The sequence below is a fragment of the Eucyclogobius newberryi genome, unplaced genomic scaffold (assembly GCF_026437365.1).
Source record: "Eucyclogobius newberryi isolate DKJ021-1_F unplaced genomic scaffold, fEucNew1.0.hap1 SCAF_13, whole genome shotgun sequence".
Lineage (NCBI taxonomy): Eukaryota > Metazoa > Chordata > Actinopteri > Gobiiformes > Gobiidae > Eucyclogobius > Eucyclogobius newberryi.
In genome coordinates, this window is record NW_027315757.1 from 25,910,793 (window position 1) to 25,935,997 (window position 25,205).

The 25,205-nt window shown below is 39.0% G+C and overlaps 2 protein-coding genes across 2 annotated transcripts; both read right to left on the reverse strand.

Moving 5' to 3' along the window:
* Nucleotides 1–4,538: 4,538 nt before the first annotated feature.
* On the reverse strand, nt 4,539–5,120 carry cmc4 (C-x(9)-C motif containing 4 homolog (S. cerevisiae)). Its single transcript, XM_072443155.1, has 3 exons — nt 5,022–5,120; nt 4,889–4,954; nt 4,539–4,808 (listed from the first exon to the last, which is right to left on the reverse strand). Exons 2-3 carry the CDS (start codon nt 4,947–4,949, stop codon nt 4,672–4,674), a joined length of 198 nt encoding a protein of 65 aa, XP_072299256.1. The 5' UTR covers nt 4,950–4,954; nt 5,022–5,120; the 3' UTR covers nt 4,539–4,671.
* A 100-nt stretch (nt 5,121–5,220) lies between these two features.
* Nucleotides 5,221–23,572, reverse strand: LOC140358798 (hemicentin-2). The gene is made up of 20 exons (XM_072443846.1): nt 23,354–23,572; nt 21,591–21,848; nt 21,160–21,474; nt 20,856–21,077; nt 20,505–20,735; nt 20,166–20,432; nt 17,748–18,002; nt 17,516–17,671; nt 17,086–17,274; nt 16,765–17,007; nt 15,843–16,047; nt 13,064–13,083; nt 12,311–12,583; nt 11,020–11,340; nt 10,226–10,471; nt 10,054–10,148; nt 7,197–7,479; nt 6,290–6,622; nt 5,680–5,931; nt 5,221–5,607 (listed from the first exon to the last, which is right to left on the reverse strand). Exons 1-20 carry the CDS (start codon nt 23,415–23,417, stop codon nt 5,600–5,602), a joined length of 4,236 nt encoding a protein of 1,411 aa, XP_072299947.1. The 5' UTR covers nt 23,418–23,572; the 3' UTR covers nt 5,221–5,599.
* Nucleotides 23,573–25,205: the final 1,633 nt, after the last annotated feature.

Consider the following 25,205-nt stretch of genomic DNA (forward strand, 5'->3'; position numbering starts at 1 on the left):
TAGAAAGAATTGCTACGCGTTTCCGCTGACGTCATTACGTTGTGAGTACCTAACATGGCAGAGAACGGTTATTATCAAATAGAGCCTTTAAAAAAGTTTGAATTAATTCTACATTCCGGGATGGAGGAAGAAGTGAAGTGGAACATAATGTGATTTAAATTGAAGTCTTGAGAATTTAGTCTGCGGAACGTTCTTACATTCCAGTCACAGAATTTGTGTGAGGCTGTAGTTGCTTACTTATAGCAGAGGGTTGGGTAAACGTTTATAGATGTTGTTGTTGTTGTTGTTGTTGTTGTTGTTGTTGTTTTATGGCGGTTAGCATCCGAGTGTTGCATTACCACCAGACTTTGTTCCTCTGACTTTGTCGTAGTCCTTAAAAGTTCTTCTTCCATCACTTTGGTGTTTCTAAGCCCATGAGTTCAAAGCGCGTTAGAACATCCTCTTGCTCCTCATTCTCGGCTCAGTCTCCAACGTTTATAGAGTTGGGCTGTGTTGTTGTTGATGTTGTTGTTGTTGTTTTATGGCGGTTGGCATCCAAGTGTTGCATTACCGGCAGACTTTATTCCTCAGACTTTGTCGTATTCCTCAGATTCTGTCGTAGTCCTTAAAAGTACTGTTGTTGTTGTTGTTGTTTTATGGCGGTTGGCATCCAAGTGTTGCACCACCTCCAGACCCCATTCTGTGATAGAGATGCCGTCCAGTAACACAGTGGCTCCAAAATTCCTGCCAAAGGCCGACCACATAACTCTTGATAACGGGCTTGATTTCAGATTTGCTTAACTCAACCGCCACATCAATTGATGGCTGCCTAAGGGAACGTTTAGCCAGTGTATCAGCCATTTCGTTACCATCCACCCCCACATGCGCAGGGACCCAAATGAAGGAAACCCTCACATGGAGAGGCTGAGGACTACGACAGAGTCTGAGGAATAAAGTCTGGCGGTAATGCAACACTTGGATGCCAACCGCCATAAAACAACAACAACAACAACAACATTCCTCAGACTTTGTTGTCTTGGAGACTGTGCCGACATGTTCTAAGCATGGATGTATTATTATCTAAGGTGCTTTGAACTCATGGGCTTTGAAACACCAAAGTAATGGAAGAAGAACTTCTAAAGAATACAACAATGCAACACTTGGATGCCAACCGCCATAAAACAACAACAACAACAACATCTACGAAAAGTCTGAGGAATAAAGTCTGGCGGTAATGCAACAATTGGATGCCAACCGCCATAACAACAACAACAACAACAACAACAACAACTTTGATACCAACCGCCATAATAACAAGATAGCTTGATAGACTGACAGCCGCCATTGGGATACCAACTGATGCCAAAGGCAATGAAGAATTATATAAATGCGGGTCCATTAACGCCCGCTGGGATGTTTGGGGTATACGCTCCAGTGTCCCTGGCCAGCCTGGTGAAGACAAAGAAAAAGAAGAGTCGGGTCTGCGCTGTGGGCAGTCTGGAGACACAGGAGATGGCGGAGGAGAGTGGATCGATGGTCGTGGCGTTCTGGACGGCGAGGAGGAGCAGCCTTTTCTGGCTGCTGGTGCCCGGAAACGTAAGAAGTCCCTTAGCTCGTCCGAGGGTTCTGGTAGTGAGCAGCAGGATGAAGCTGATGATATCGGGGATGAGCGCAAAGTGTGTAAGGTGATCATAAAGCTTGCACAGAATAATGCGTCCTTTAAGGAGTGAAATGCAGTGGCATTGACAAACAGCCTGCATGTAGCTGTGGGAGTGATAAAGCGTGCGACTGTTCTTAGGGATGGCTCGCTGCTGGTCGTGTGCAAGGACGCGGCTCAGCAAAGGAAGGCGATTGGAACTACACGTCTGGGTGGAAAGGACATTCTTGTGTCTTGATGCTGAAAGAAGCACGGAGCTGCTGAGGTGCAGAAAATTAAGGTCTCTCAAGGTATATCCTATGCGGGTGCAGTCCAGAAAGTTCCAAGTAATGAGGTTGAAGTAAATACAGAGAGGAGCCAGCACTGCTCCCAGCCAGAGCGAAGTGAGAGAAGCCAGCGTTGCTCCCAAGAAGTGTGAAGTTTCAAAGTGTGGAGGTTCCAGAATTAATGAGAATACCTTGGTTGTGGATAGAGAAGATTTTATGGTCTTTATGGTGGATGTTATAAACTGTGCTGCTCAAACTCAAAGCAGAACTGAAAGGATCAGGATCATTGCTAAAGCTGCAGGAAGATTCCTTGGAACAAAAGAGCTTGAATGGGCAGAAATAGAAAACAGGCTAAAGGCGTTAAAGGGAGTCGGAGTGATGGAGATCTACTTTTGGGGAACCAGAGAGATCAGAGTGAAGACTCTGGAAAATGAAGTCTGAATAATAAAGTCTGGCGGTAATACAACACATAGGATGACGACCGCCATAAAACAACAACAACAACAACAACCACAACATATCATGAACTCATGGGCTTTGAAACACCAAAGTAATGGAAGAAGAACTTCTAAAGAATACGACAAAGTCTGAAGAATAAAGTCTGGCGGTAATGCAACACTTGGATGCCAACCGCCATAAAACAACAACAACAAGTCTAGAATAAAGTCTAAAGACGTACAACTACAGTAGGTGGCGGTAATGCAACACTTGGATGCCAACCGCCATAAAACAACAACAACAAGTCTAGAATAAAGTCTAAAGAGGTACGTCGGTGTAATCCCTCATTCGTCCAGGTGTGTTCCATAGTAGAAAAAGCTTCAGTTGTAGTCATCTGGACTCAGTTAGAAAAATAGACGTTTCGACTCTCATCCAAGAGTCATTGTCAATAAAAGAATTTAGATCAAGAACTCCGATATTAATACTGTTCTGTGGTAAGACCCGCCCATTGGGCGGAGCCTTCCTGAAGTAGAAAGAGTTGTTTGTTTCAACAGAAACTCCCCCCTTGTATCTACCGAGCTAGCCTATTCAGAATTTTAATGGGCTATTAGAATCCTCTTTGTCTTTGTGAGACCCTGGCTCAACCACCCTGAGTACCTGATTAGCATTTAAATGTCCTGGTCCTGGTCCTCTACCTTTCCAGGGGTTCAGTATTCCATTATAGATACCAGGGAGATTGAATCTTAGCCCTCCATTTCTGTTTAAAGAAGGTCTTTCTTTTTTAACAAAAATAGCTTCCTTGACTCCTCTTTCAAACCATCTTTTCTCCCTGCTTAAAACCTTCACCTCACCGTCTTCAAACGAGTGATTAGAGGCTTCAAGATGCAGATGCACGGCACTCTCAGGTCCTGAACTTGTATTTCTTCTGCGCTGATAAAGCCTCTTGTGTAGAGGCTGTTTAGTCTCACCTATGTACCGTTCTTTACAGCTTTCTTCACTGCATTGGATCGAATAAACTACATTGCTCTGTTTTTGAGTCGGCAACTTGTCCTTAGGATGAACCAGTTTTTGTCTTAAAGTGTTTCCTGGTTTAAAATAAACAGGACTTCGTGTTGTCTAAAAATTCTCTGCAGTTTTTCCGACAGGCCAGACACATAAGGGATAGAAACACCCTTCCTTCTCTGTTCAGTTTCCCTTTTGTCCTGCTTCTTGGTTCTCTTTACTCTGTTGAGAGCCCAAGCGAGGTAACCACAGGCTGAGAGGGCATTTCGGACATGTTTTTCCTCTTTCTTCTTGCCCTGAGCTGGTGGGCACACCTTGAGCTCTGTGTTGTAAGGTTCTGATCACACCCAGCTTGTGCTGTAGTGGGTGGTTGGAACCAAAGAGCAGATACTGGTCCGTGTGTGTAGGTTTCCTATATACTTCTATTTGGAGTTTCCCGTCCTCTCCTCTGATCGTGGAACAATCAAGAAAGGCCAAGCGATTCTCCTTAGCGTCTTCTCTTGTAAACCTGATATGTGGATGCCAAACGCCATAAAACAACAACAACAACAAGTCTAGAATAAAGTCTAAAGACGTACAACTACAGTAGGTGGAGGTAATGTAACACTTGGATGCCAACCGCCATAAAACATCAAAGAAGATTTAAATTGAGAAGATTGGGATTCCCCTCAGAAAAACACAGAAATTGACCCACAATAATTTTCCATTTTATCCACAGCTATATATCGGCCAACTTTACCACAAATTACATTTGTGGCTATAAAAATATATCTTCCCCATTCCTGTCCATTTGCCGCACTGTCAGAACCACCTTTTGTTGCCTCATCTTTTTTCTCTACCTGTTATCTTAATTTAAAAGCAAACTAAATTACATTTCTACACTGCAACTTGAAATTGTAGCTATTTTTGGTCCATCAGAACTTAATTCATTAACCTTTTGATCTAATTATCCAGTGAAAATATTTTACATAGGGTCTACTTCACTTTATTTTGCCTCCATCCTCTTGGACATTCCGATGACAGAGAATTTTAAGGGTCTAAAAAGTAAATAAAACCATGGTATAATAAAATCTGGAGCATTCAGTACATAACACATGCATTATCTATAACAAGAACGATGTTGAATTGAATTTGAATGTCGTTGCATACAATTCACATGTGCAGTTTTGACAGTTTATATTGACAACTGTGAGAAGTGACAAGACAGTACTTTTTATTAATAAATTATGTCAGTCATAGCCACTGGCAAATACACAAATGACAGAGAAAATAGACCACATCGAAGACCAAATGAGCTCCACCAAAAGACCAAAAGTCCCCTCTGAAGAATCACGGATTATTTTTACTTTCCGTGGGCGCGGAACTGTTGAAGCCGGAGCAGCAAATGGAGTTCGCCGCGTGGGTTTGGCAGCAGCGGCGCATGTCCCTGATCACATCCTCACACATGCTCTCCAGGTATTTATTAGCTGCAAAGGGCGCACAGAATCATTTGTATATATTCCATTTTGGTTTAGCGTCACTGCGGCACTACTGGTGGTGTCAATACCTTGTAAACATGTTTGTATTGCACACGCTTGTTTTTGACATGGGTCCTTCTGTTTGGGCATGTTATCTGAAAAGGACGTTTTAATACAAATGAACCATCAAATGTATTGCCAAAGACACGTTACTACGCTTACCTGTGCCGAGAAATAAGTGCTGACATTGAGATAAAAGGACAAGAGCAGAAAAAACTACAAAGCTACAAAAACTGAAGCCATTTCCGGGACATGTGCTTTGTTTTGGTCACGTGACTTTATGGGAACCAATGGGATTTGAAACGCACGGAAATGCAACAGGGACATCTTGTGGTTAGTTGAGAGAATACATACGTTATATACATTATAGACACATTTATTTATACAGATGTGAAATTCAGGCAATATATATTTACAATAGCATTTCAAAGCTACAGCAAAAAGTCTATGTACATTGGCATATATTTGAATGCCCTATTTTATTATTTGTTAATTAACTCAAAAGACCGTTTCAGCGAAGACAAATTGTATTCTCAAATGAAATGGCCATAGTACCTATGTGTTAATATATAAAAATAGTATAGTATTAGTGTGTTTAAAAAAAAATCTAATTCAGTTGGATAACAACGTAGTTAAGAATACATAAATAGTCTCTGATTTGCCATTACAGCAGCCAAATAAAATCCGCTTTGATGAAAAGGGAATATTGTGAGTATGGTTCCGATTGTGAGTTGCTTGCATTAAACACCTAAAATGAAGCAAGAGAAAACATATTAGTAATGAGTATTTGACCACAGTGCAGGACTTAGCTTCTCCTTACCTTTGGTCTTTGCTTTCACCATAAAAGTCTTGTTCTTTTTTCCCAGTGAGTTTGATGCAGTGCATGTATAGGCTCCTGGTGCAAGTGTGGCCGACATAAGGATTGCTTCATCCCCTGTCTGTTGCATGGGAGAGGGTGACTGCCAGGTGTACACAGGTGAGGGGTGTCCCAAAGCAGTGCAGTTTAGCATCATTTCAGCACCAGATATTAGCTCCACCACTTCTGTTTCAGACCCGATGAATGTTGGTGGAACTAGACAATAAATACAGTAAATTAGTTCAAATGCAGTGTTGAGCTGTACAATTCATATAATTTAATGGTGATTATAAATACTGCTCTTATAATAAGTAGAAATAGTAGAAATCAGTAATTTAATTATTATGTGAATGATTTGAGCTGCCGTTCTGCCCCGTAAACCTAGAGCAAAGTCACTCCTTTCTACTGTGGCTTTTAAACATGAATCACAAAATATTACCCTATACATTGTCTTTTGTTTCTCTACAAGTCAACTTTTAAATGTACATAAATAGTTGTCTTAAGTAATCATAATTTACATGATGTCATTAGGAGTTTTTGTATAATTGTGCAGTTGCATAATGTAATAACTCACAGTGGACAGAGACATTGAGAAAGTCAGATGTCACGCTTGGAAGTGGCTGTGGTCCCTCAGGTCCCAGCTCTAGCTCAGCGACACACCTGTAGCTGGCACCATTTTCAGCTCTAGTTGGAAAGATCTCAAGAATAGAGGACACTTGGACCGGAGAGGAAGATGTGAGGTAAGAAAAGGAGTGGTTATGGACCATTGTGTCTCCTTTGTACCATTTCAGGGTAAGATACTGAACTGCAGCAATGTTCTGGACTTCACAGAGCAGCTGGTATTTCTTTGCCTCCACCAAGGGCCCAGTGTGGTCTACAGGTCGAATTGTGACGCTATCAGGAGTCTCTGCACAAATAACACGTTATTGTAGAGATTTAATGCAACGTCCATGACGACGATATCAACAAAGGCCAATATGATATGAAGACTTCATTTAGAAGCAAAGTATGGTACCATTCATAAGATGATGCTTCTGGCTTGTAAGTCTTAAGTTTTTGCATGGCTCAGTTTTCAAAGGGCAAATATATTTGAGTGCAATGAATGACAATATCACATTATTCTTCCCTGATTAAATCCTCTTAATTTTAGATTAGTCTCTTTTGTCCTCTGTAATTGAGCCAGTGGGGCATCTCCTCGGGTGCAGTGGTCGCTGCAGTGCAGCATCCAGGGACCCATCTCCAAATCTTGAGCTCGGCTTGTTCTGCTGGAGGATTTTGCCTATTATGCATGTTTTGTGTTTTTACATTCTGTTCAATTCAGTTAGACTCAATGTAATAACACAGATAAATAGCCTTTTTACTAAGTCAATGTTTTGAACAAATAAACATATATTTTAACTTTTGAAAGAAGAAATTAGTGAGAAAAAAATATTTTCTCCATGGAAAGACCGTAATGCCTGGATCAAAAAGAGCTGACTTACTGTACAAGACAAGGTTGAGTTTCTCCTCACATTGCCTTGGTGCAGAGTGAAACACTCCATAACAAATGGGTTCCTCTATCCAATCAATAAGGCTGTCCACTTTCCACTGCACAGACTGCTCCTGCTGAGTGTGTGAGGAACCAATGGCCGACTCCCATCCCAAGACACGCACCGGCCGAGTGGCTTCACAGCGAACAGACACAGCCTCTCCAAAGCCCACCACCACCCTGGAGGGCTTTAGACTCAGTGAGCACCCATCACCTGAAACTGAGACATCCAGCAGCTTCAGAGGTGGGCAGTACATTTACTTGATTTAGAGGACATTTTACTGCTCAGTTTCTGACTTAAATAAAAGTTACTGTATTCATAGAGAAAGTCTTATTATTGACATAAGTTCTATAATTTAAACACTTCCTTGCACCTACCCTTGTGTTTGTTGTTTATTATTTTGAAATACCAGAGTTGATACATTTTTGGTTAATCACATTACTCTAAAACACAAATTAGATCTTACAGCATACTACTTGTGTAGTACATGTTCTGCACAAATAACACGTTATTGGTCTTTTACGCTTGAAACATTTTCAGATACTTCACCCACCCATGGTTGTCATTCCTGGACCATTTGTGTGTGCACGAGATTTGATTATGTAACTTAATCCAAGATTAGCTCTATCAAAACTGCATTAAAAAAAACAAAAGAATAAAAGTGGTCTGAGTGAATGTGTGTATAATGCAGGGGTTCCCAAACTTTTCAGGCAACCAACGCGCAACTCTAATTTTAGAATTATATCTTAAAATCATCTTGCAACCGAACCGAACATTACCTCGATCCCCACTTGGCTGTAATTGCTTCATTGCTCTTCTGTACTAATGTCTTCTCATCTCAGTCACATCTGGCATTTGTGGTGTTGTAAAGTAAATAAACATTAGACATATGATGGACTAACAGATATAGTTGGTTATAATGAATGTTTGCAAGCATAAGTTTGCGAGTATAGAGAGCAAAGATTAAAATAAAGTTTTTACATTACTGCCAAGTGAGTAATCAAGGAAAATTAAGGGAATCGTACAGTTGTAAGTGCAGTAATGTTCTAGAATCCATTACTTAACATTGCAAAGCACATTTCATAAAGTCCAAGAAAGTAGATTAATTTGTGTAAACGTACCTGAGTAAAACATGCAAAACAAAATGAATGTAATCAGAGTATAGTTATCCATCTTATTCTATTTAGCCGTGGAAAAAAGTCGAAGTAGTCAGTTCCGACGTGAGCAAGCTTAGTAACTCTGCAGGGAACTATGTTGGGACAAAAGGGCCTCCTTCATCCCAGATGACTTTGGGGGTGGGGGGTTGAAGTGAAAGAGGGGGATGTAGCAGGTGGTAGGCCTTTGCAAGAAAAAAAAAACATTTCGTTTAGAGCAAAATCCAAGAAGAGTGTGAACTTTTTTGTCTGGAAGAACTTCAAATCCATATAAAGTGGCTACAAGCTTTCGCTGCAATGTACTGAGTAATCAGATGCTCATGGTATTTACGAATTCAAGGCACAGCTGTGAATGTGAACTAGCCAAACACTGTTGTTGTGTATACTCTTAAGACTCATTATATTCTGTATCTGTTCTCATACAAAAAGAACAGAGGTGAGTATCAATCCTAAAATTTAAACTCCATTAGAAACTTGAGCAATGTGCCTGTGGTTGCCATAGCAGCACAGTCAGAGCATACACAAACAGACCTCTGGCCGGACCGCTGCGGGGAATGACAAGGGCTAACATAAGGAACACACTTTTAGGAATGGCCCATTTGAATTGGCAGCTCCCCTTTACATTTACTGTGCTCTGAGCTCATTAGTATGGCAGACCGGGCCCTGTATATGTAAGCCAGGCCTTTGAGATGACATAATGCGGCAGGAAAACGACTAAAAAGAACCTTGCTAAGCTTAACTTAATCAGTATTCTGAGTCAGGACGTTACAAACGTAACGCTCTTTATTTAATTACAAACAAAATAATTCAAATGTAAAAACAACATATGTTCTGCCCTCATTAGCCACACAGTTATAGTTTAGATAGTACCTTTTACTCTACGTTGAAGTTGATGTGAACACGATTTAGTGGCTCACACAAACATTTCCAGGTCATTGAGAATGAAACAAGAGACACAAAGGCAATCACAGTTTTCAGTGCAACAAGTAAAAAAAGCATTATGTACCTGATATACAGTAGGTCTCGTTATTATTACCAATACATTTTTGCAGTGTTGTGTGTAGTACAAAGAAGAAAATGGTAAGACAACATGGCCCACGAGTAACAGTATATTCCATAGCTGCATGTAGTGAGGAGCACCGTTGGATCATGATGATTTACATTATGCTATTGGTGTTTTACCCTATGATATCAATTCATATGAAAAGAAACAATTCACTTATACATAAAATCAGGAACAGGAACCAATCCAATCCAAATGTGCTTTTGGTTTGAAGATGTTATCTGCATAAATATGTTTACAGTAATGCCGATGAAACAATGCAGTTAAGTAGTGCTTTAAAGGCAGCTGATAACATCACGCATGCAAAATGAGAGCTTAGCCATGCATCACAAAGAAAGAACCCCACCAAATAAACACGCAGAACAGAGCACGTCCTCTGAGAAAAGGGGGGAAAACCCTCATATAGGTTGTGATGGCTGTCCTGGGCTGTAGCCGCCTTTGATGAGTGAAAAAGTTCCATCGCTAGCCACAATAAATAGTCCACTGATGAGGAGCAAGAGACCCAGGGCTGCCGGGATTCCGATCAAAGCTGCTAGCAATGTCTTGTCTCCTGTGGGAAATGGCAGTACATTGTCATTGTGTATCAGGATACCTTTTTCTGTCTGTAATACACTGCACACGCCAAAATCGCAATGAGCACAAAAAACACTGCCACTAATATTCCAGCAGTGGTTCCAGGGGCACTTCCTGATGAAGAACAGTATAAAAAAGCATTATACAACAGTAAACATTAACGGGCAAGGGGAAAGGGACAACTATCTTACTTGGAGCATCTGTGACGACAAACTGCTTGACGTTGGAGCCTTGGGAATTAGACGCAGTGCAGTTGTAAGTTCCCGGGAATGCCACCTGAGGGTCCAAAACGGGTGGATGCCCAAACGTCTGGTCAACAGGGACCTGCCAGTGGTAATTAGGCTTGGGGTTTCCCTGGGCGGTGCAATTCAATGTTATTTTACCGTTAGCAGGCACCTCAACATTTTCCACTTTGGGCTCGTTAAAGACGGGTTTATCTGAAATGAATAGAAACATTGTATAATACCTGCATGAGAGAATTGTTTTATTTTTATTTTACGTTAAAGGAGACATGATCTGCTTCTTTCAGGTACTTAGTATATAATATTTTTACATTTTGTTCATTGTGTCCATCAATATTGAACTGAACAAGCTGCAGATTGTGTTTTTACATGTTCTATTTTGGAAAAGTGGCTACGTGACATTCCAGAATCCTACATGTGTCACTTGAGTCTAGCGTAGAGGGTTGTGGGAGGGGATAGGATGTGGGTGAAAACAAGATTTTGTTTAGCCTCAGTGGCAAGGATTATTAAAACATGCAGCAATCAATCAAAATACAACTTGTACTAAACTAAAGATGAGGTAACAATGTTGTAACAAGGTTAAAAGCTCATTGAAGTTGTATAATATGTAACTTTTCCATTGGGGGAGTCTGCTACCTGTTGGTCTCCATGGAGATAAATACGTTTAATGCTTTTCTGTGAACCATTTCAGTCAAAACAATAAGCAGAAAAGTTACACGGTGCGTCACTTTTGAACGACTTACATAGTACTTGAAGGTCCAGTGGGAGCGATCTATATGTAGGGAGATCTAACCATCCCGGTCCGAAGTCAAACTTGACACGACACGATAATGTTTTTCCATGATCATGTCTGTCTGCTGTTAGTTGGATGGTAGAGGACTGGTTGTACGGTGGAGGACCTGGTGTGGAATCGAGCTTCTCCTGCTTAATCACCGTGTCCCCTTTGTACCATGTTATCACCGTATTCCCAGGTGCCACATTGGATACATTACACGTCATCTTGTACTCTTTATGCTCCATCATGGGTTTGTTTTCAGACACTATAGAGATACTGTCAGCCATTTCTGCAAAAAGGTAAAAAGGTCAAATGAAAACGATATACATGAACAAAAAACAGGAGATGACTATTATAGAGCTAGCTGAAGTGGTGAAATACATAGATAACTGAATAACAAACAGGCTGGAGTAAACAGCAATTGAAACAAATCATTACCAAGTGAAATAAATAAAGTATACATGCAAAATACATAAACACATTTAGGGCATAACCAGATGGAAAAGAATATATTTAGACTTCTTTAGAGTGATATATGCTGTTTTTCTATATTGATATAAACTAAGGGAGGACCATAGGCAAAATAAATAAATATCCCAATGTTTTTGGAGCCAGATCACAATTGCAATCCATGTACTTATCTTGTCTTTAGAGGTACCTAAAGTAAGAACCTTACAAAGGCTGAGCCAAAGGAGGAGTGGGTGGGGAAAAGTCGAGTTTGACTTGAATTCTACTGAAAAGCAGTGATTCATGATCTGACATGAATGCTCCAGAAGAGCTTATCCTCAAAGGGAGGAGATCACAATTTTATTATCCAGCCCCAATAAAATCCACAAATATTGAACATTGTAATTTCTATAATCTAACTCGCTATATAACAACTAAATATGAATCATTGTAATTTCTATAATCTAACTCGCTATATAACAACTAAATATGAATCATTGTAATTTCACCCGCCCCCATTCTCCAGTAAAGTGGTGAGGCAAGAGCCAGTTTGTCCCGGTTACATTCTACTTTCTCATGAATCATAAACTCTTATTCATCGGGTTCAGCTTCTTGTTACACGCAGCAATCTAAAGACACAATATTTAGTTTTGAAGTGTTAATCACTATGGCAATGGTCTTTCTCATCATACCCATGGATTAATAACTAAACCCTATAACTCACTCGAGCTGCATTCAAACAATATTCCTTAGAGCTGCGCCATCTGAAAACCAGACATTACAACAACCTGGGTTAAAATAGGGCCACTTACTGTAAACTATGACTGGCAGGTCCTCAAGGCATTGTGTACCGTTTTTTAAATTGATGTAGCATTTGGACTCTATTTCCCATCTGTCCATTGCCTTGATGTTTAACTGGACATGGTTTGCTGATGTGAGCGGAACGCCTTTGTAGGTTGACTCCCAGCCCATTCCCTCAGTTTGGTTTGTTGTTGAGTTGCAGTTGACTATTAGTGGGTCTCCATATGGTACCAAAACTCTGGATGGGGTCATTACTAAGGGACAGGAGGCACTGACAGAATGGCCTGCAAAAAAACAGATAACAGATAAAGTGAATGTAATGCGCCAGGAATGGCAACACAAATAAATCAGAAAATTGGATAAAATATTTTTTTCAATGCTTTTCAATTCATAGTATTACAATTGAAAAAAATACTACAATTACACAATAATAACCACGCTTACGTCAAGGCAAGTACTTCAAATTGTGTGCAGGCAGACCGAAAATATATTATTGCCTGCTGCCTATTTACAGATGTAAGTTGAACTGTGCAAATGCCTTCGCACCGCTAGTGCTACAAAGTCACTTAATATCTGACAAAATAACCTGCTTTCTTTCCAAACACACGCTAACATTGTGCCAACTTTTCGCCATAAAAGGTGTCACTTTCGTTTCCCGCCGTGTCTTCACCTTTGATAGCGGAATCGTGCACAAAGGGCGTAGGCTGACAAGACTAAACACACTTCAGTCACAATGTAACGCACGATTACTTGGATTTACGTACCTCTGAACACAAGTAAACAGCTGCACACGACGAACAGCGCGCTCCTGCTCATTCTCGGTTACTATTTGGCCGCAAAGAACAATGAAACCATCCGGACTTCCGATTGTAAAGTGTTGCGGTGGCGGCGGCGGGCATTGATTGAAGAGTTGCTTTCACTTCTTCCACTTGTGATCGTGATATTTGCTTAGAAAGTCCCGAACATTGTCCTGAAAGCGAAGTGGCCGCGCTGCTTTCACGTGCGCTAGGACATCAACATGAACTACAGTAGCGTGTCTTGTTTTGCCCATTTCTCTTCTTTTTTTTTTAAAGAGGTGGTAAAGTAGGCGGGTTCATGGTGGAGATGTTACAGAAATGTGGTTTATGAGGAGTAAGCGTGCTCTAAATCAATTTAACTTGCGATAGTTTGAGGTTTAAGAAACGTTGTGGCGTTTACGCTGTGGATTTTGAGGTTTACCACAGAACGTGAAGGCGGCTCAAGGACGAGAGAGATGGTAAAACCTGTTACCATTGTTTTGATTATGAGTCATTTTGGAGATTTATGGAGACTACTACTACTACTGTTCTTACTTTAGGGGCAGGGGAGATTCTAGGCCACTTTTAGGGACTTACCATAAAAAACAAAAACATGCATTTGATAGTTATTACCCAAATGATTAAATGATTAAATCAAGGGTTTGGCCCAAAAAATTACTGCTGAAGTCTGGATTAGACCAAAGAGGGAGAACTGGATTCAGAGCCACATCAACAGGAACACTTTACTAATACAGCGGGAGTTAAAATGATCCACTGTCAACAATTAACTATGGGTTTCAGTATGATCAATTGCCTCAGATACTAACAATTTAAAACAAAAAATATTCAATCTTTTGAATGGGGAAATGTCAGCGAGATGTCATAACATGAAGCTGAAAGCCATAAATTGTACTATTTTTGTTTATGCCTGTCACTGACATATAAGCAATTAACAATCAAACATTGTATGGTGTATAAGCAAAGTGAAATTATGTTAATGCCCTTGACCATATGCTTTGGATTTATTTGCTTGATTATACATATTTAACCTACTATCTCTTGAGAATACAAAAAGAGAAATAAAATGACACAACAGCCAAACATAACTTCAAGGGAAAAGTGAGAGAATTCAGGTAAGACAATTAATTTACACATATTTAGTTCAACTCGGTAGAAGAGAAACAGTCAGGAAGTCAGGAGCAGTGATGATCAAATTTGACTCTGAATACTGTTTTGTAAAAGTTTTAATTGTATGCAGTAGTACTAGTAGTTTAAACTATGGAGAGGACTAGGGAGATTAAAATAGTCGATGCTCATAGACAAAGCAAGATTTGACTCAAAAAGCTCAACACCAGAAGAAGCATGTGCACTGTATCTACGTACCGATAGCATACCATAGTTTGTGAACCACAGAGAGATAAGAAACAATGCGTAGCACCCTCCCAAACTTGTATTACCCCTGGGTGTTCAGTACCCCCATGCGTGGGAGGCTAATGGCTCCTGCTGGCATGGTTTGGCTCTCCGAGTGACATGACTAACGGCCCTCTAAATAAGATCACCAGGATGAGTGAAACAATCATCGGAATGCCACAAGTAAACCTCAGCTCAATCTTCACTGGCATTAAAAAAGACACTCTTATCTCCTCTGACTCCATGATCAGGCTGTTCCCATCTCCAGGAGACGGTTTTGTCCGGTCCGTTCTAACCTTCTGCATTTAGGTGAGAGACACTTCACACAAACACGTTTATAAACAGTAATAATAAATCCAAGTCAAGCTTAATATAAAAGTTTACTTACAAAAGAAATATCTACAATATGAACACACTTGACTGCATGTTACTCAGCCCTTTGCAGTCCTGTATAGTTTTACATTTAATATAAATTATTAATAAATACTTTACATCATTCATAATGCAAAAAAACAAAAAAAACAATCACGAGTTGCTCAACACAAAAAGTGTGGCAAGAGAAAGGAATTTAGTGAAACAAAAAGTGCATTTTGACTAAACAAAGGTTATACAATGTGCTCAATGAAAAACATACAATACAAAACACTTCAGGTGAGATATTTCACACATTCACTGCCATAAAATGACTCGATAATACAATACAGTTAAAAAAAAATACAGTGTAGTTTCAGATTGAGATCCGGTTTCAAACACAGCTTTTATGTTTTGTCTTTTGAAATGTTTAGGTTGCGACTGCCTGCCCTGGGAGAGAAAACCATAAATACTATGCACATAATCAACATCCAAAGTCACAATTTTGTCCTCATCACAAAACACAGACAGATACAATAGTAAAAAGTCTATTATTGCCTGTGTCTTATGTCAGGAGAGATTCTGTCATCCATGCTAGCATATTTGTTTAAATCAAGACTGGCAACTTACTGTGTGTCATGGTAAACCTAGACATACAATAAATGTCAAAATGTATCTCTTGTACTTTAGCCATTCAGTGAGCTGGTAAAATGCAGTAGTTAAATACAAAATCTTCCATTATTTCAAATATGCAGTACTGTGCAAAAGTCTCAGTGCCAAAGTATTACCTAAGTCGTGCCTCACACATGTGCAATTATAGCTCCAGACTAAGGGATCTTGTCTTTCCACTGTGCCACAAGATGATTAAATGTCACAATATTATACACAATTAAATCAGTTATTTGGTTGTTTTGGTGATTGAAATTACTTTGGTATCTACAGACAACATTAAATCACACTTCAGTGGTCAGCTTCACTCTTCCTAAAATGTTCACTAATAAAATGCTAGGATAGTTTGGTCATCGGTAGCGGTAGATCCCATCCGTTGTTAGCCACGTTTCCATTGTTGACGGCGCCAAGCTTTGGGTTTTTTAAATTATAGCGCCGCATCTTGGTGTTCTTGTAGTATATGGAGTAGATGAAGACAAAAATAATGGAGATGATGACCACAGTGACTGCTACAAATCCGGCTATCAGCGGCAGGTAGTCCACTGTACGAGAAAACATGAAGCGTTACCACAGACGAAACTAGACTAGGATTTTGTGCATGTCGTCCGTAGTGATGGGCGATACCAGTGATTTTTGTTGAGATCCAATACCAGTTATAGTATGGAAAGAATGCTGATCCCAATGAGTAAATATAATTAAAATATTAACAATGTATTGCAAACATTTTATAAAAAAAACCTGACATTTTAGGATAATTTTTCAGTATTGATATTTTTGCATGAAAATCACAAGTTTTCGATACCTCAGTCAGTATTGATATCATATCTGGAAGCGATTCACCCATCACTAATGGACAGCCCTTTATAGTCCTCTTAATTTGGAGTTGGAGCATAAGGTTAAAACTTAGTAGTGCAGGCTTGTTACTCCTCTTGGCATGTTTTTAATAGCTATTCAACATTTCAAAAGCTACATGTCATTAAATGTGTAAGGCGAGGCCTACGGTCAGTCCTTTGTCAGTAAAAGCATGTGCTCTAGAGCAGAGTTCAGACTTTGAAGGATTAAATGTAAATATTTTTATGTTGTAAATGGCACTTATCAAAAGTCTTGTTAACGTTCAGAAAATGTATATTGAAAGCCATTTAAAATCGTTTTTGATAAGACAACATTGAAATAATAAGATTTTGATCGATCACATACATTTTTTGGTCATATTGCTCAGTCCTACTACATGAAACAAAAAAATGAGGCCGTTGTCCTACCTTTTACTACTACTTCAACATCATGGTAGTCTGATCCAATTGAATTAGTTGCAGTGCATCTGTATATTCCCTTTTCCGTCACTGACAGCACGGCATCCGAGCGCTGCGGTGGCAGAGTTACATTAGAGCTCCATCTGATTTCTGGACGTGGGTTTCCGTCTGCTTCACAATTTAGGTCTTCGGCATAACCACTGAACACCGGGACTAGGCTTGAAAGCTTCGTAGTGTTAATAGTGGGCGGATCTGTGGGTGATGACAACATTGACAATACAGAAATGATGCTGCAAGTACCATATCCAGTGTCTTGTGGTGAGTTCTTACAGTTGACAGTGATGTTGAGCGGCCTAGACGGCGGTAAAGTTATGTTTTGTATCTCAGGTAAGTCAAATTTAGCCTCGCACGAGAACTCCACTCCATTGAGTTCTCTGCTTGCACTGATGCTTGTGCTAAACGACATGTTCACACTCCTCTTGGTCTCGGTGATATTACACCCGTAGCAGCTGATATGAACTAGAAAAAAAACTTATATTTAGTACAGACATTGCCAATTGTTTGTATTGAGATATTACTGTCACACTTTACTGACTGATTTATATTCATGACTTATAAATTAAAGTGCCAGTAGCATATAATTCTATTTCTATCACCTAAAATATCTAATGCTGGCCCATAATAAATAAAAATTTCCCATGGGTGAAAATGTAAATGAACATGTGAAAATAGATGATTGTGAACAAAAGTGTTTGCAAACCTGCGGAAGTATCGACAGATTCATTCCCCTTGAAGAAGCGCACACTGACGCTTTTTGCAGGAGCAACATTTGTGATTTCACAAACCAGTGTGAAATTTAATTCTTTTAATGTGACTTTGTCTTCTTTGATGCTGATGGAAACACTGTCGGGTTTTTCTGGAGGAAATGTATGCACAGTTAGTAGTTGCTCTAGCAAGATTTGAAATAAAGTTACAAACTATGTCACACATACTGTAAAGAATAATGTCTAATTTCTTGGAGCATGTTCCGATTCCAGGAAATACTGCTTCACAAACAGCAGCCCTTGCATCCCAGTTATGTGTATCAGCAACCCATTCAAAACCGCTGGTATGATATTCTCCGTTGTCCTGCCAGTAGATTTCTTTTGCAGATGCAGATTCACATGTGGCACTCTTACTCTCACTCTTATATTCCAGCACCATCCTCTCCGCCGGGGTTATTCGAAGAGGACATTCTGGCTCGTAACCTGCAATACATGATGTAATTTCGATTATACCGTTGAACAACTTCTTGTGCTTAGAACAACAACTATGTCCCAGGCAGGAGTTAACAGGAAAAAGGCTCAGGAAGGATACCCCACCCCATACACCCACCGAAAGAATGATTCAAGAATTTCCATACACCACTGTTTTGGCTTCACAACTTGCTACTTCAGTGAGCTAATACCACACTTTGGAGGGATATTGTGCAAACTAAAAGGTTAAACAAATGTCCAGCTCCACACGCTCCCAGAGTCCCATTCAAAAGTCAGGGCACTCAAACGCACCGTTGTTTAAAATAGCTTTCTTATCACTCAGCACAAAAGGACCAGACACGTTTCATTCGCTCAAGCAGACATTAGTCCATTCCCAAAAACGGCGTCACGGTAATAACTGCACAAACAGTAGTCACACTTCAAATTGCGCGTCTTACTTACTCATTATTAATGCCGCGTTAATAAGCGTCGGCAGCGCAAACATGAACCAAACGCGCACAAAGTCGCAATAATCCATTTGGGCACGAGCGGGTTCACGATTGTTGTATTGTTATCGAATCGACGCGCTGCCTTCCCTCACAAGAGTCACAAAAGTGCTCGGAAATAGTCCTGGAAAACTTTGGGAAAAGCTCAGCCACATAACGGGCACCAGACGGCGCCTCACCAGCGGGAGGAAGCGGCACTTGTCCCGCCTCCAGCAATGACGCGCAGGACGCAAAAGTGTAATATCTGTCTATACATCCTGTTATGAACTATAGTGGCAGTGTTTACGATACTGATAATAATTCACAATCATCTAAAACGATCTGTAAACATTGGCATCACAAAATCTCTCCACTTAGCTGCCCCATGTATCATCATGAATACTTTTACTGTTTAAAAGTAACTAGAGGTGAGTAGCAAAGCAGTACTCGGCTAGGGACCAGTGAGAGTATTGGTACTTACAAATAATATAATCTCAAGTAAAAGTAGTCGTAAGAGTAAGGGCAAGAGTTAGAAATAAATAAACTGGCGACACTATTTATCAACTAACTGAATATTAAATAATGGCTGGTATTTTCAAAGAATAAAGCTCAAAGTATAAAGCATTTAATATCTAAAGGAGCGGTGCCAGAAACACCGTGTTGAAATCGTTAAATGGATATATATTGTCTGTCAACATAAAGCTTCTGTAGATTTCCTCACTGTGGGAAGAGGAACCAAAACATTTACACAATTAAGAGAACTGTTACTTCAAACTCTGAAAGCATATTAGGCAAAAACAAATATATATTGTGTACAATGGAGTTTTCTTTCCCTCAAAGTATATTTTAATCAGTTAATCAGTTCAAATGTAGCAAGGCTGCTTCTTCGTATTAAAGTGCATATCACAGGTCTTCATCTAAGTCTATTTCTAATTATTTCATATTAGGTGAGATAATACATGTGGTTAGTATTTATCACTGTTGTACACCAGCCAAGTGGCAGTTTTTGGTCAAAGTTGCAGAAAATGTTGAAACGTCTAAAAATAACACAACATGCAGGACAATTTGCTCACATTTCCTTCCAGGTTAAACATCCATTTAACAAAAACAAATATGTAATTTGACTTTTACTTATTATTATTGTTGTTGATGTTGTTGTTGTTGTTAATTATAACAATAATAATTATAACAATGATGATAATAATAATTGTTACCATACATAAGAGATGGAAATAGAGACGGGTAGAATTTGCTATTTAACTGTAACTGTAATTACTGGGCCCATCTACATGAACCAAAAACTGGCACAAAGTTCAACCTCTTCTCTATCAGCAGGAATACCGTAAACAAAAGTGAAATATTTTTTTTTCAAAATAGCCTCAAAGTGGTGCCTTTCTTAACTCCAAAAGGCATAATTTTGTGTCTTAAAACTCTATAAATGTTGAACTTTATCATTATTTACATGTCAATTAATATGTCCAACCAGGAAGTACAATTATAAACTTTTTGATTATTAAACTTGAGAAAACTAGGCACGTTTTATACCAAAATCTTAAATATAATCAACTATATTTGAGTGAAATTAGTATATTATAACTTGGCATATTACGCACTTTAACCTCAGCAATACAAAAAAAAGCCATAAATGTTATAAATGGATGTGTGTTGACCTTCCGTGTGTTGACCTTACCTTTCACAGTGAGCCTTGCTGTTTTGGAGACTGTTCCGTGCACATTTGATGCGTAGCACGTGTAGCTGCCTATGTTTAATGTCGTGGCGTTATGAATCATCAAAATCGACACCCCGTCATCATTTTTCTCCGACACATTTGTAGTATTGTAATAAATCCATTTGTACTTTGGTCTTGGATTTCCTTTGGCAGCGCACTTCAGATCCACAGAAGAGCCTAATATGAAACGTGAGTCTTGAAGCTCATCTTCTATCTGTGATGGAGGATCTAAAATCAACATAGTAAAAGTTGAAAGAACAGAAATCAAAATGCAAACATAGTAAATAGGTAGTAACTTACAATAAACAATGACCTCAAATGTTTGCGTGACATTGTGGGTTCCTATTGAAGCAACAAGCGCGTAATTCCCTGCATCATTTCTTGTTGTTGTTGTATTTTCCAAGTCTACCTCTTCACCCTCTTTGTACAGAGTCACATTTGGTGTAGGATAGCCTCCAGCTGTGCAGTTGAGTTTAATAGTGGTGTGTTCAAGAGCAGTATGAATTGGCGCACAATTCAGTTCAGGTCCATCTGGGGCAAATAAGACAAAAAGTGAGCTTTGGTTGAAATTCATATATTGCTTTTGGACTGTAACTTTCATTCATTTTGTCATAATCAATTCACTTAATAATTTCACTGTTATTAACTTACATAAGACAAAGACAGTAACATTATTTTCTATATGATCAGATCCTGTCGCATTTAGACTGTAAATGCCGGCATCCTCTCGTCTTAAGGGCCGACTTGAATTTATCTCCTGTCCATTTTTAACCCACTTAACAAAAGGGGTGGGGTTTCCATGTACGGGGCATTTACTGTCCAGAGTCTCGCCTTCTGCTATTTTTTCAACGACACACGTCATTTCTGGACCAACTGCAAAAAAACAGCAAACACATTTTTAAGTAAACATTGCATAAATCTTTCAAAAGTCTTAAGTTACAATAGTTGTACTTACACCAGACATATATCTTGATATTTTGGGATGATGCATTAATATATGGTCCTTCTGGTCTGAGATCCAAATGGACCTCACATTTGAACTCGGCTCCCTGGTCCTCTTTTGTTGGAGTAAAATAGATCTTGCTTTCATTCAGGTTTTCATGGGCGACTTGGTTAAAAGTCTCGAAATGTCTGCCATCTTTGTACCACATCACTGATAGACTTTCAGCAGGAGCCATGACGTCCGCTTCACATGTCAAGTAATAGTCTTTCCCTTCTTTCATGATACCGTCACTGCTGTTGGTGGTGATATTGACTTTGTCTGGCACAGCTGAACATAAAAGACCACATTTGGAAGAAACTGATTAGAGACTTATTTCAAAAATACATCTTTGTTTATAAAATAAAAATAAACTACTTGAGTAGAAATTTTAAAAATGCACATACTGTACAGAACAATGTCGGCGTTTTGATGGCACTGGGGCTGAGACACAGGGTTGATGAAGCACATAACCTCCCTGGACATGTCTGTGAGGTTATCCACTCTCCACACCACATGGTTGCCCGTCTGGGGTCCTGTGCCACCACGTGCAGCTTCCCATCCCATCCCATAATGCTCTGCTTGGGCTGTACAGCTGATGGCTACCGAGTCCCCATATTTCACTACAACCTTAGGCGGGTTTAATGTCACTGGACAACTGGAACCTAAAAAAATCCAGCAAAATAAAGCAGAACATCTCAAACTGAGCACAAAAATGTGTTAGAGGCAACCATTAATATGGACTTTATGTTGAGCAGAACTGTTTATTTTCTTTTTCATATGGTTGTAGTTTCATTGAGGCCTATTCATTTTTATCATTAGCTTTTAGATGCACTACTTAAAGTTTTCTAGTCCGCCATCTGTTTGCCCCTTGAAGATATTATTACTTTGAAAGAAATGCTCCACAGTATGGCATTATTAAACCTATCTTGCATTCATCAACTGCATTTTTATTTCTAAAGTAATTCACAGAAAAATACACATTCTTACAGCGAGGATAAGTCACCTCTCCACAGATCTGACCTGTAATTTGGCCTGTTTGTTGTAATTCTACTGGGTCATAAGGTCTAGGCTTAAAGTTAGACAACACATTTCACTAAAATGCAGCAACATGATCATATTTGAAGATTTACCGAAAAATCTTGCCAACTTTGGTCTAATTTTACAATTTTGATGAAGTTCAGAGTTTTACTTCCTGGTTGGAGCTGCAGATGTAACCTAGGTAATTCCGTAACTGTTACATAGCAACCATACTGTAAACAGGGGCCAAAGCTCATCTAATTTGCACAAACATACACAACAACACCTGGATTTTGTTAAAGAAGACTTATTATACTTTTTCATGTACTTGTATTGCACTATAACATAAGTATAGAGAATATAGTTTTACATTTTGTTCATTGTAAACCACAGTATTAATCTAAAACGGCCTAATAATAGAAACAGGACAATTGCCTTCCTTCATAATTATGAGGAAACAATGGTATAATGAGGTTAGAAGCTCATTAAAGTTGATTTAACACAATATGTTCCCATTAAACTGTCAGAAAAATGTGTTTCTAAATTGCTCCTGCATTTTTGGATGAAACGTTGCGTATTAATGATATGAAGGGACTCTTTTTTAGAACTCAGAGCTTGTAACTTTGTATTTTTCAACTTTTCTTCAAAAACTTGCAACTTGGTTGATCACAGTTGCTAACCCACTAGATATAGTCATAAGTGGATGAATGTGAAAACCTGTCATGTGCACTTTAAATTAAATTCTTATTTACTAAAAAAAGTAAAGGCAGGAAAGTGTAAGTTAAAGATAGACACTAGGGAGCGCACTTTGTTTAAAGTGCTATTTGCTAAAAGTGCTTCAACAACAGATGCTGGTAAAACGGGAGTATTTTTCAGATCTTTTTAAAAATCATTTCACCTTGGAACACTTTTAATAATTAACACGTCTAAAAAAAAAACTTTTTTTTTCTAACAAAGACAGATTTCGAGTCATTTTAACAACAGCTGACATGATGCTGCATTCTGGTTAGGAATTTACTTCACTGGAAAACGTTTTTACAACAAGCTGAAACCTATAACCACATTGTTGTGTTGTCAAAACAGTTCAAACAAATAGTCTATCGTGCCATAGATTTTATGTTGATCATCATAAAGAAGTAGGAGAACTAACCTTCCAGTGCCACATTGAGAAGAAATCCCATGAAAAGTTGCACAAACAAACCGGTGTTGGTCATTTGCCTTGTTTTCTCCAGGCTCTGATACAATGTCTGCCTTTGTGGTGTATTCCAGATCAGATTGTGTTCCGATACTGAGCTGCTTTGGTCCGCTGTAAACCGATGAGAGACGAAGTAAGAGAGAGAGGGAGTGTGTGAGGGGCCGGTCAACTGTGCACACTCTGTCCAGAGATATTCTCAGGAAAATCTTGAATAAGCGGTCATGAGATGCTTTGGAGGGATGACTCTTACTGTAAATTCCCCCATTACAGGAAATATGCACTTTGTGATTCTGTAATATGCATGTCTGTTTGTCTTTCATAAAAAGACACAAGTGAAGTAATAGTTTACATTATTAACTTGAAACATACCAATACACACCTATCACTTTTCTAGTCTCTTTTCACAGTTTTAAAATATTAAGATACCATGAATAGACTACTGCCACTGGTCTAGATTCCGATACACGCCCACACTTTATTTAGTTGCAGCTCTCAGCTCACTCTTTTCTGCACCTGCTTAATAGACCTATACAGCTTGTCTTTACTCGATCATTTACATAACTATTACTTACTATATCAAATACACTATTCACTTTAGTGTATAATATTTTACTAAAAGCAGTACAAATACTTTTGTGTCATCACTGACCTCAAATTTCCAGTGGGCCTGCTGTCAGCATCCTGTTTTTAATAGATTCAGGAAGGATTTGCCAGAATACACAGAACAAGCATTTTAAGTGCTTACATTTCTGAAACTTCACTGTTTCTGAAAACATACATTGTAATCCGATTCTTCCTGGCTGTCATGTGACACACAAAATATAAAGACAACCATGTGCCAGTAAAGACAGTGGGACAGCTGAGAATAAACAGCTGCACGCAGCAAGTTGTCTCAGAGTCAGAGGTCATCAGATGGGAGCACAGGGGAGGCAAGACGATGATATTTAACAAGGGAGGCCTTTAAAGACAAACAGGGAGCTTTAGTAAGGAAAACAAGCATTAAGATTCCAGTCATGTTGCTGTTACACCCCCCATTAAAACCGCTAAAACTGCTAAATGCACTGGTCTAACTCTCACTTTAACAGGAAGTAAATGCACATTATCAAATGAGATCAATTCCTTCCACTAATTGTTCCTATTGGTAATAAGCCAATATTCAGCTTGTATGTACTTTCACTGACCTACCTTTGTTTCATTGCAACAATAGCAGATAAACTGAAAACTAAATTACTTTAAACACGACTGAAGTTTGTTTCAATCGTCTATTTTCTCGTCACTATTATCACATCCCAGCAGTTCTTCATGTGCAGGACAAAATACTTAAAGCAGCGTGCACAGATTTATACTGACTGGAAACTACAGTAAAGTGTTGTCCATAGTGAGTAAATGTAGCTAATTTTGATAAGTAAAATGATAAAAGGCAAGAAAAATGTACCAAAAAATCATTGAAGAGTAGCAATAAAAATGTTTGTATTTCCGCTAACTTGAATTCACCCTATAAAGCAATAAATATCATATTATAAATCCAAGTAAAAATGTAAGAATTTGATCTATGTACCTGTATTTACTGTTCGTTTTTTACTTTTATGATAGGGGTAATACATTTTGCAACAGAGATAACTCTACAAAGTCCGTGAATCAATTTGCACTACAGATTAATCAGTAATAATAACCTTATAACAGGAAATGGGCAGCTAAAATATGAACTCAAGTAAGCGCAGTGTTACTTTAATTGATATTAGTGGAATAAATAAGAGTAAAACAGTATTTGCAGAAACTACCACTTGAATACTGAGTAACAGTAAAA